At 38.7% G+C, this 13036-nt stretch overlaps 1 protein-coding gene across 9 annotated transcripts in view; it reads right to left on the reverse strand.

The window, feature by feature from the left end:
* Positions 1-1656: 1656 nt before the first annotated feature.
* Positions 1657-13036, reverse strand: part of kif21b (kinesin family member 21B) — a 68570-nt gene continuing 57190 nt past the window's right edge. For 5 of the 9 annotated variants that reach the window (XM_017304884.2, XM_017304882.2, XM_017304883.2 and 2 more), the window contains 3 exons: positions 11028-11227; positions 10129-10263; positions 1657-8520 (listed from right to left, as the gene is read on the reverse strand). In XM_017304884.2, coding sequence (XP_017160373.1) covers positions 10164-10263; positions 11028-11227 — 300 coding nt within the window. In that variant the 3' untranslated portion in view covers positions 1657-8520; positions 10129-10163. The other 4 variants (XM_017304886.2, XM_017304885.2, XM_017304881.2 and 1 more) reach the window with 3 other exon arrangements.

Here is a 13036-nt window from a genome sequence, read left to right on the forward strand (position 1 = left end):
GCAGCATGCTGTGGGGAGACTTTTCTTCAGCAGGGACATGAAAGCTACTCAGTGTGGATAGAAAAAAGGAAAGTGGACTTGGGACAGGAGTCAAAGCTTGTCAAATACCTGAAATGCAGCGATGGGGCAGGGGACGATGTACGGAGGCCTCGGCTTTCAACACGTCAGGTTCAAGTCCCGGCCTGACGCTCGTCTTTTCTCTCTCGCAACCCACTTTCCTGTCAATTCATTGTCAAGTGAAATCCACTAGGGCAACAAAATCCTAAAAAATATATATTTGTGTAAATGTATACCTAATTCCACTTAAGAATATGTGCCAAGACTTTAAAATTGATCTTGAGGGATGTTCTCCATTAAAATCTGACTTAAGCTTCTTTTCTTTTTTTTTTTTCTTTTTGCAAAGTCAAATTGCTAAAAACAACTTTCTGGATTTGCAAACAACATGGACAAAAAGTGATTCTATACTGCTGACTCTGGGGGGAAGAATTTGAACGCACAGCAACATCAATAGTCAGACAAAAATCGGCTTGGCAAATGCTGTATAGTTGTGTATGTAAAGTTCTGACCTATGTGAAAAAATGACCTAAAAAAAAAAAAAACAAGTGTCAGAAATACTGATGTAAAAATGAACAGGAACAATGATGGATATGTTTTTTTCCTCTACGCTAAGAGTAAAGATTTTTGAAGTTACAAGGTGATTGGCATTGGCTGTCAGACACTGATGGATCAGCTTGCACACACAACGTTTGTGTGTGCGTGTGTGTGAGAGAGACTGATTCAGATGCATTCAAGTGAATTTTCAAAAGTTTGTTTTTTTTGGAGAAAGCAGTCGGAGCACAGGCAGCTGGGATGTGACTGGCTCTGTGAATGGCTGGCTGTTTGTCACAGGCATCTTCAGACGGGTTTTGCCTCCTCCGAGACGTTAATGGCCGTCGTATATCACAGTGCTTGCGTCCCCCATCGTGGCTGAGACAGGCGCAGCCTGACACAAGTTAATGATCAGAGTTTGCAAAGGAAATGAAGATTGATGGGATTCGAGTTTGTATTTCTGCCCCTGAAATGGAAAGAAATGCACCAGGGTGAGGAAAACCTCCTATATGTACATGACGTGTTTTATGGTGGGTGTGTCTGCTTATCCTAAGTGATACATTTTATGTTGTTAGCAGCTTTCATATCAAGTTATGTAAAATACACAGTTAGGTAATTACTATAAAATAAACCATTTAATCTGATTATTAAAAAAAAAGATCATCATAAAAATGGCACTACATTTTTTTATAGTTTAAAACATTAAATCTTTTACAGTAATTATTGGAACACAAAAATATATTTATATAATTATACAAATATATTTCTGGAAATATAGCTTGAAGAAATATATTTAAGCTATATTTTCCAGAATATAACTTCTGGAGAAAAAAAAAGTAGAGCAAAACTGAAATGTTTTCATAAATGTAACCGTACCCTTTCAATTTTCTTTACGTTTCCATGCTATTATTTACATTGTTCCTAGATTTATCCTATAGAAATAATTTTGGTAAAACATCCAACTTATGTTGGACAGCATAAAGCTATTCGACATATTTAAATACCTAGTTACAAAAAGCAAGAAAAATTTCTTCAACATACAAAATTTAAATGTCCAAAAAACAGAAATTGGTTTGAATTCATTTATTGGATTCTTCTTTAAATATTTATTTACACTATTCACAAGTAATTGTACATGGCTTCATTACATGCATATTGTCATATACAAAAACTGTACACACATTTACACTACCGAGGGCTCAGTGCGTGCAACAGAAGACACACCTTGCCTCTGAACCTACATTTTTTTTTTTTTATGCCAAGTGTACATATTTCACAGATATTGTCAGATATTGTGTTAGCATGACACACAAACCTGGATGAAATCTACTAAAGCAGCAGTAAGAGAAGATACGTGTTGAAGTGTGACAGAGTAGCCAAGTGCTCTCTCGATCAAGAGCCCACATGATGGTGTGTAAATGCCATTCCATCCCCTCAGAGGCCCCAGGCAAAATCGCAGCCCTTTTCTGCCAGGATGATAAAGTAAGCAGAAGTACTTACTGGCTTAAAACAGAACTGAAGGACAATCTGCAATCCCAAAAAGCACATCGAAGCAGATTCATGAGTTTTGGTCAAAAGTCCTTAATACACTTTGTTTTTACAGGCAGTGAGGAGATTTGGCTGTGGCACAACGCCAACGCTAAGAGCTTTATGTGCAGCTTCGGTTTTGGGAAACATTAGATCTTTCTATAAAATACAAACACTGGCTACTCGTATCACATAATTTTTCTTATTATTATTATTATTTGTTAGAATGTGTCTGGAAGGTTGTATGCTATCAATATTAAATTTGAAATAACTATCAATAACAACTCTTTAAGGCAAAAAAAACAGAAATTGCCTATTTCATTTGGAAATAGAGTAATTTTACGCAATGGGTAATATTAAAGCGATAGTTGGTCTGTAGTAGACAACAGTGAGATTAATCTTGGCGTTGAAAACCAGGCAGGAGTTATCATGAGAGAATCAAGCCAACAGGACAGTAGTCCTGATTTTTTTACTCATCAGTAAAAGCTCTCTTAGTTCTTGTAGAAACATTTCATTGTGAGCTTGCTGGAAAATAAGTCCTAAGTAAGTCAGAATGTAGTTGAAGATACTTTCCCTTTTTTGAGCTGATGTTAGGAATTTACAACAGTTAAAAATGAAAATGTGTCACGGGGCACAGCATTTCATTTTCTCTGGCATTATCTTACCAGAGGGAAAAAAAAAAAAAAGCTTCCTCCAATTTCACAGAAGGCCAGTGTTGAGCTTGGTGTGACGTTTTCAGGCAAGTAACTTTCATATTACTACGTGAGGTTACGTTGTGGATTTGTTGGTCGTTTTAATCAGCTGGATCCGCAGCAACTTGCCAGTCCGCTAGAGTCACTGTGGAAAGAGCAAGCTTTTGGTTTTTGTGTCAGTAACACAGACCATGATCAGCTGAATAAAAAAAAGAAAATACTGCATCATACTTTGGTCTCTGTGAAGTTGTAGACAAAACATTGTTTCACACCGATATGAAAAATTTCAGTTTAAGCCGTTTAAAATAGCTAAAGTCAGCTAAAACAGGGGAGCACATCTATATAGCTTGTTAGTCATCCAACACTCAGGATTTACATAATTTTTCTACAAGCTCATGGAGTTATGATATGTAAAGGAGCCATTAGGGATGATAACTCTAAAGAACCTCACTTCTACACTCTGGAATTAATCTCCAACGGATGTTGCTAACGTTAGCACTATTTTTTATTATTTTTTTTAAACCTTAGATCTGTGTTGCTATGGAAACTGAAGGAGCTAAACGTTTCTCCAAACAAAACCCACACTTCCCCAGTTTATTCTTAAAACTTCACTAAGAGGTAAAACGTCTTCTTAACACCCAAATTCCAGACCTAAAAGACTTAGCCGATTAGCAGTGGGACATTTTAAACAACTCCAGTCCACAGTCAGCATAACAAGGAAAACGGCAACGTACACAAGTTTCACGTGCAAAAGTGTACTCATAACAAATATGCCATCTAAAATAGGAATATTGGTTTTTTGACATTCCAGACAATGAGAGGAATACATCTTTACTGAACCTGCGCAGCATTTAGCTTGATTTCCCCCATGAGAACTTCTCACTTTTTCTCCAAACTGTGTCAACCATTCAACACAACCCTGCCTTAAAACAGATGAAATATCCCTTTCAGAAGTATTCGGTCTTGGTGTATCTGTATTTGTCCGAACCTTTAAACATAGGTTTACCGTGTTATCATTAGAAAATGACTGTGCTTCTCCAGACAGTGGAGTTCGTCACGTGTACCGACAATAAATCAGGATACTGAGGTTTAACCACTGAGCTGGGGGGCGACCGGTGTTGGGCATTTAAACAAATAAATGCATGCTGCGTTCAAAGCCGCCTACTACTTACTTCTGACTCATTTTTTAAGACTTATTGCAGTATGCTCTGGGAGGCTTAACCTGTAAAAGGTTCCAGCAAGTATCTCTTAATGTTTTTTTCAAAATACCAGCAATTTGGATAAATTTGCATGATCTACCAAGGATGACATTTTACTTGACAGTTAGATAAATTACATTACAATGTTTCTTTCATCAATTCCCAAGCTTTTTTCTTTTTTTTGACCAGACATTTAAGCACTTTGCTTTGCGGTATGCAGCTAGTGAGGTAGACTGTTCCACTGCATACTGATGTTTTTTTGTTTTTTTTCCCTCATTCCTACGTTTTAAGATATTTCCAGCATTCTTGAGAAGTTGCCTATTTTGTATTGCATGAATCAGAATGTAACCCTTAGCAAGATTAGCATACATTCCTGATTGCGTAGTAGACAGTTTAACATGTGGTTTGTGGTCATCATTGACAACTGAACTTGAATATCAAGACACAACTAAGAAAAAGAAGATAAAGTCTCCTGATCATCTATAAAGTTGTGTTATGCCCTAAAGTGGGATTAAAAAGCAAATCTGAAAGCAAGGACTACCTTTCTTTTTTTTTCCTTTTTTCATCATATAATATTTTTTAGACATAATATGATAACTTACTTCTAAACCTACAGTAGATTTAAACAGGGGTGCTTTATTTTTTTTTAGGACAATGTCTGTATTTTTCTAATAAGGTAAGATAAAAACATGGCTTCATCTACATCTACAAAACAGGGTGTAAAGTGTTTGCAGCAAGTGTGTTTTCCCAAAGTGCTCATAAATCCTAAATTGCGGAGATCAATCTGGGACCAACTGATCTGAAAGAAGTCAGTTAAACTCAAATTTGTTGCTACAATGCTTTAAAAAAATCATATGGTACAATTATTTACACATCAAGTAATGGGGAGGTGCTGAATAATCTGAAGTGTCAGAGCTTGGGGTCAATAGAAAACAGTAAATGGTGCATCTCAATAGCTTGGAATATCTTCAAAAAGGTTTTGTTTTGTAATAACTTTTAAAAGTAAAACTCTTGATGTATCGTTCTGTGAATCTGTTATGAACTTTGATTTACAACCATGTTGAAGCTGCAGTTTTCTTTTTTTTTTTTTTTAACTAAAGGCTCTTAATGATGCAGCACTCTGTAAACAGCCAGTTCCTTTAAAAATGACCTTTCAGGGCTTAAGGTCCTTACTGATGCCGTCCATGACTTTCTGCTGGACAACACTCAAATATGCACTCTTATGACCATAACAGTTTCATCCTTTTTCATTATTGGCTTTAAAATTAAAATATCAAATTTTCTAACAAGCTTCGTTTTTTTGTTTTTTTTGTCACTTTCAGTTAAGATCTCTGGTCAAATAGTTCTGCACCAAGTGTGGGAGAAAATAAAACCCCCACACCATATTCAAAAGATTGAGGCAAGTGTACAATCACCAAAATGAATAGATAAACCTGTAACAAATGATTTGAGGACACAAGTTTCACCTCTCAATAATATTTAAATCTATTAAGATGCACCACGTAAACTCTTTGCATGACCTGAGTAACTCTTATACTTGGCATGCTGTTCAGAGTCCAGGAAAAAAATAACCATGTCAATGGTAATAAATAATCACTTAGATCAGCAACACACAGACAACAAAGTCACCCACTGAACAGCGATGTTTGAAGAGGTTCAATCAACCAGTCGGCACTACCGACATCACAAACCCTTTAGCAAATGTACAAGCGATGGGCAGCAGATTATCTGAAGCTGTGGAACTACAAAGCCTCTAAAAACGAGCAGAAGTCTAAAAGAGCAGGAAAAAGAAAGAGATAACCTTGTATATTCACTGCTATCACTCTGAACCTGGTGTGATGGTGAGCAGGGTCAGTTAGGCTAATTGGCACCGAAAAATGCAGTGAAGGGCTCAACAGATTGATGGTCAAGGTTTCCTACTCTTTTCCTCTGTGGAAGTTCTTTACCCTGCTAACGACCACTTTATTGTACCAGTCACTCCAGCTTTACAGGACAGCTACTTACATATATTACATACTGTACACATTTTAAAGATGTCATTATGGTAAAAAAAAAACAACAAAAAAAACAACAAAAAAAAACAATATATATCAGTGCACATTTTCAAGGCATTCAGTTTTGGCCAGTTTGGGAAGGTGCCGCGTAAAACTGGCACAGTACATAGATAAGAAGTAAAGGGCATCAAATGGAAGAGTGGAACATGGAAAATAAGGATTTCACAAAGTTTATGTATGAAACACCAACAGTACCATTTCTGTTCAAAATAATAATATTCTCACAAACAAGGCATTTGGTAGAAAAAGCTATGTTGATAGAAAAAGCTAGTTCGCAGGGTCACATTATGACTAAAGTTTGAAATCATCCTTCAACATATACCTGAGTTTCTAAACATTATTCAAGACAACGCTTTATTAGAATCATCATGTTTTTATCCCCTAAGCAGAACACTACAACCAAGAAAATTGCTTTTGGCGAGTTTAAGCAGCTTCAGATTCATGTTGGACACATGAAGCAGCAGCAGGACGTTTAACAGGAAAATTGTTTTTTTTTTTTGTTTTGTTTTTTTTTTCCTACTTTCTTCTTCTCTGAACTAGGTTTTCTGATCCAAGCATCACTCGTAATTTAACTACATACTGTTCGACTCTGGGTCTCCTGCGAGGAAAAGTGCACCAAATGAGCAAAAACATGGTTTTTCAAAACAGATATTGCTAAGCAGAACATGGCTAGCAGACATAAACTGTTTTTTGTTGTTGTTGTTGTTTTTTAAATCAAGCAGTAAGACATCTGAGTGGCAAGAAGCTTGAAATGTGTCCCAGCATTTTTTTTTTTTTTTGGAGTGTTAAGCAAAAGGTAGGATATAATGGAATGACGTGGAGTTATTTTCAGTATTAGGATGTGTCAGGCAACAAAAAGGCAATAGAGTCGACTTCTAGAGCATGCTGCAGCCCCTAAGACTGTACGTCTCTGTGTTATTATGGAGACTCTATATCAACACAGTGAAAGATGCCAAGACGCATCAAACAAGATGGATAGCCGAAACATCCTCTCAGACTGTTTATTTATCCGTGGCATGTGCATATGTGCGTGTTGCCCACACGCCTAATCTGCCACATAAACAGATTTGTACATCAGTGCACAGGCGCAGGAAGTTTATTCCTGCTTGAAAGTGTAGCAGCTAAATGGTGGGTGGAAGAAAACTGGGAATCAAAAAAAAAGAGAGGGGAAAGAAAAGAATCCCTCTCAGTGATGACCTACTTTCGCGCAAGAAATCTTGCCTGAAAAGCAGCTGGAAGAGCCGAGCTCTAATTAAATTGGCTTCTGGGAGAAGTTTAGAAGCTGGAAAGAAGGTGGACTCCAAAGTAAGGTCAGTGCAAAGCGCAACCTTAAAAAAAATAAAAATAAAAGGAACAGGCAGAGATGGGAAGTGTTGGAGTGGGCGCTCGAATGATAAATGGCAAAAACGGCTCCCGTGTTGCAGATTGACAGCGTTGCGATCTGACATTTTGGCCGCGGTGTAATACCTGCCACACATGTCCGCGAGGAGCGCTCATGTTGTCAGCAAACTGCACGTCTGTTTCTTACTTTGGCTGCAGTTTGCTTTTTCGAGAACAGATAATGAGATTCGGTCATGGTCCTGCTGGACCGACGCTAACATCCATATCTGTTCTGCAACCAGACGGTGTGATTGCCAGGAGGCCCCACACAGGACACATGCACACAGCGATAGTGATTAAATGAATGGCTTCGAAACATAAAGCACCAATTGTTTCCGCACAAAGACCTGTAAAAAACTTTTTTTTTCTTTTTTTTTAAACACACCTCAGGTCAGAGTTCAAAACGAGTGAGGTAGAAAAAACAATAAATTAGAAATTATAATAAAAAAAAACACAAACATGACAAAACAATCAGTCATACACCTGCTAAAACTGGATACCAATTAGTGGTAGTCTGTAGTTTTCCAGTGACGTTTGAGCAGCGGCCCACCGATCCACTGCCGTGACCATTTAACGCGATTATCCAATGTGCTCAGTATCTAAGCAGCCACAATGTTTGTGAGACGGTCCCTAATACTGCAGTCCAGCAGACACATGAGCAGATTCATCTCTCACTTGCCTGAAACCTTGGTGAAAGAACAGAAGGACACTTTCATTTAGTACCAGGCTGCAGGTGGTTGTTTTCATGTCAGGTGAGAAATTGTTTTGCTTGGCGGACGCTTCACCAGGCTGACAACATTTATCTCCGAGTAGCACCACAGCAGAATGGCACTTTGAAAGTTTTCAGTAAAAAAAAAAAGAAAAAAAAAATTCTGAATGGCATATTTTTTTACTTCCCGGTCCTCCGTTTTTCTGCATGATCCACACCTTGATTGCCTTGGAAACTGCGACTGAGGCGTCACATTGTGTCGCTGGAAGCGGCTGCTGTTGCAGCAAGATGGCTGACAGAGGATACACAGTCACTTTGCTTCTCACCTCTTCCTCCACACCTTTGACAGCCAGATCTTCACCGTCTTGTCGCTGGAGAGGAAGGGAGGGAGAGGGGAGGGACGATGAGCAAAGTAATAAAAGCAAGGAGAGCACAACCAACGGAGGAAAAAAATAACAGAAGACAAATCTTCCAAAACAACTGGTGTGCATTGGACAACTTAGAAAGACGCACACCTCAAAGTGCACTTCACTAATGTAATATGCTCAACACACATAATTAAAAAACATTTTTCACAAAGTCAGTAACTCTTCACCGAAAAGCTAGCCTGCATTGTCATGACAACTCACACAACAGAGCGTAGTTTCATTTTCTTGTTGCGCTTTGGCACATACACGTCCACCATCTTCATGTAAATAAGGTAAAGTCCGTCATTAGTTCCTTTGGAGAAGTTTGAACTCAGTAACACAATGAACTTCAAGAGAGAACAGTTCACTCATGTCATAACTAAATGCCCTCTATAAGGGAGTGAATGCAAACTTTAACTGAAAAACTTTAAATCAAACTTCAGCTAATTTGCAAAAATACATGCCTCTCCGTTCACTTTAAACCAAACAATACAGACTTTTGGTCTATAACTGGATTTTGTCCAGTTCTGCTCGTGCAAGAGCCTTCTGCTGGTTTGCATCTGAAAGTTTCTCCAAAATAGAGACAAAGATACCGCCCTATGTGTGTGACGGTTCTGTCAGCTAGCGTGTGCGAACAGATGGGGAACATTAACTTCCAGATGAACCGAAAACTTGGGCCGCTGTCACCCTGGATTTGTCCAAGAAACTTTTTCGATTGGGCAACTCTCATAAGTTCATTTAGTTTGGTTCCCTTTCACACTGCAGCGTTCAAACCAGATCCAACACCTGGACATCATGCCGTTACAACAGCTGCTCATTGGGGTGCCGTCACAAAACTTTGTCTGATGCGAGCAGCGGGTGAGGCAGCGAGGTATTGAGCATGTTGCTCTGTGTATAAGAGATCAATGCAGCAGCAAAAAAAAAAAAAAAAAAAAAAGGCCACGGGAAGTGAGAGACTACAGCGTGCTGCTGGGGTTACACAGATGATGAGAGCACTGTTCCCCATCTGCTTGACCGCGGTGCTTGTGTGGCTCTTTGTACAGGTCTGCAAGGGTCCATTTCATGAAATTTTATTAACAACCACAAGCAACTCGAATTTTTGTGACTGCATGTGCCATGTGAACAGAAATCTATCCAAGAGCAAAGGGGAAAATGGTAGGAGTGATTGATTTCAGCGATATTTTGATCTTTGCCTTTAAATTTCCAACCGACACTAAACTCGTTACTTTGCTAAAAGTCGAGTATGAAACGGAACGATACATCCACAGCATATAAACAATCATTTGTGTGTATGCAACAAATTGGACCGAGATTGTTATTCCCTGTTGTCCTTGATGTGGCAAGTGACCTACAAAACATAACTACAAAAAGTAAAAGAAAAGATTCTTTAAAGCCAAACAGAGAAGGATTTTTGAAAGAAACCAAAAACGAAAAGAGCACAAAATGAAAAACAGGGCAGAAACACAAAGAAAAAGAATTAAAAGGGTGGATTTCAGGTACAAAGGTGAAGAAATTTCAAAGTTAGGGAAATACAAACAACAGGAAAAGAAGAATGATCGGCTAAGAGAATACCAGAGGAAAGGAGGTTCGGTGTGCAGAGGACACAATCAGGGGAGACTGGTGGCTCGGCCCTTGATGGCCAGGACCCGACGAGGAAGACATGGGGTCAAGCCTGGCACATAGTTCCACAACTTCACCCTGCAGTCACTGGGGTCCACGGGAGGAGGAGGAAGGAGGAGGTGAGAGGAGAAAAGAAAAGTGCGGAGGAAACAGTTGGTCGTAGTGAGGATGGCGATGAAGCAAGAGAACAACAGGAGATGATTAATAAAGTTTAAGATGTGATGAAAGAAGACAGCGAGGAGAAGACCCAGACAGCTAAACCAGCACCATCTTTGTTTCACAATATTATGAAATCAAAGCTGCAGTTCAACACTCTCACCAACTCTGGGCTGAGCTAGCTGATTATTAGCTCTCGAAATGATTCAGTCTTCCTCAGAAAGATCACTCTTTAGGTAAAGGGCAATCTTTTTACTTCTGATCTTAACATTTTATATTGATGACAATTTGAACTTTATGTCATTTGGCATTTGTAACTCCAAAGCTCTCATTAAATAATTTCCAGAAGACTTCAATAAAGGACTACCTACAAATCATTTTACATGCATGAACAAACTGGAAACAAGAAAGTACTGGTTGAGGGTCATTTCAAACATACAGTCCCTTGCAAAAGTAATCACTGGTTTACATTTAGTGACATTACAACAGCAAACTTGAAGCTCATTTTGGAGTGTTGGTTTGTAACGTAACCCCTGACCCCCCCACAAAAAAAAAATGTAAATATCATTATAAAAGCTTTGAAGTGTGTGGCTATATAATGGGTAAAAAGTGAAAAAAGTTCCAATAGCCGTGAACATATTTGCAAGAAACTGTATAGAGCTGTAAATGGGCACAGTATATTTCTTTAAACATACCTGGAGGCGGTAAAGATATGCCTGGAGTTGGTGCATATGGCATTAATGGGGCTGTCATGACCTCTGACCTCTCCTATGGGCGTAAAGTTTTCCACATTCCACACCTTGAGCATGCCGCCCCGACAGGCGCTCAGCAACATGGGCCGGCCGGGTACGTAGGCCAGAGCGCACACCCAGTCCTTGTGGGCATTTGGGATTTGCTGTGAAGTCAGAGCAGACCAGCGTTAGGAGCCGAATAAAAGGAGAAAAACATCTGACATTCGATTCAATAATCCAGCAGGATACACTCGACATTTGGGTTGCTGCATTCTTTAAATAACAGCAGACACACATACATGTCCCCGCGTTTCATTTATAATGGAGCAAAAACGAAGTGCCTTGGGAACAACAACATATTCCTTGAATTAAAAGTGCACTTCGTTGTTGCCAGGCAACATAAAAGTACAAGTTTTTTTAGAGACCCGTTTTTAGACTGTGCTACGGCTATTCTTAGACGGTGTCTATTCACAGTGTGTTTTACAATGGCTTCAAACAGAATTCATGAGCAAGGAATGATCTGTTCACATCAACATGAAGGTCTGTTCTGCAGCAACGCGTGATGAAGGTGGGGACCTGTGAAGCTCGGAGTCCTTTATTTCTCAGGGTGAGCCAAAAGCATTTTAGTTTTACTTGACAATACAATTCATGGGGGTTTGTATAAGTTAAATCTTTGCCCTCAAATGGTCTTTGCTATTTTTTTTTCGTAAGGCTGTGTTTTTGCCTTGAGAAAATCTAAGGAGTGCCACAGAAACATCAAACAAAAAACCTCTGATTGGATATTGAGTTTTTTTTTAACCCAAGACTGTGATAAATCACCGCAGAGGTAAGATGTCAAACAAAATCAGTTCGCCCTTTTTCCCCTAAAACACAGAGCAAACACAGAGAGAGCAATTTAAATTTTATGCAGGGCTTTATTAAACTTTTATGACTCGTACAGTTTGGGGTTTTAATGCTGTTCTCATCTCAGCACATTAAGGTAGCTCGGAGCAGAGGAACACACACCAAGGAAGACTGCTTTTCTAAATTAATCCCCTTCTTTTTCTTGCACGTCTGTCATCTGTCACTGCCGATTTCATACATGTTTATTTGCTTTTAATGAAAGTACACCTAAAGGATTTCTCAGAATCTGTCATGGTTGAGACTTGTGCAGTAGATGTAATTTATTTTCCTGTTTATTTTTCACCCACTGTATGCTTTTAGATGTAAAGACACGCTTTTTCTAATTTTAAAAACACTGTATAGTTAGATCATCTTAATGCAGCACCTTCCTTGCCTATTAGAACTGCAGGTGAAGATAAATTTCACAAGAGCATGTAACCACAGATAACGTACATAATCCTCTACTTTATACAACTGAATGGAAAAGTGCATGAAATGTTACCAAATGCATACTATTATTACTATCTTGTTTTTACTTTGAGCAGATCTTTGGCTGCTGCAAGTGCAACACTTCCCTCCGTTTCTGCAGAAGACATGGTGGTTGCAGCATCATGCTATGGGGATGTTTTGTTCTGTTTAACTGGGTAACTAGTCCATATAGAGGGTAAGAGGACACCGGCCAAATACAAAGGGTTTATTTAATAAAACTATAGAATGCATTAGAAATGGGCTGCACAGTTTGTGTTGGGATATCGCAGAAAATACCCAAAATTTGTGACTGTAACAAAATGGGACGTGAATACTTTTTGCTGTATTCATCTATTTAACTTGATTCTATTTACTGATAAACAATTGTAAAACATGTGTGAAAGTTCAATGTAGGCTTCACTATCAATTGTTGGCAAGGGGGTGGGGGGAAGCATATGTGGTGCATCATTATGCATAAACAGAAATGCTGAGAAACGGTGCAGAACGACCTGAACGAGAAGACTTGATAAATATACATTAACACTCTCTGTGATAGCTTTACACATAAAAGTGAGAATCTGTCAAATCTTTTAAACACCTTACAGAGAATAATACCACACAGC

This window comes from Poecilia reticulata, chromosome 5 (genome assembly GCF_904066995.2).
Source record: "Poecilia reticulata chromosome 5, P_reticulata-male-v2, whole genome shotgun sequence".
NCBI lineage: Eukaryota > Metazoa > Chordata > Actinopteri > Cyprinodontiformes > Poeciliidae > Poecilia > Poecilia reticulata.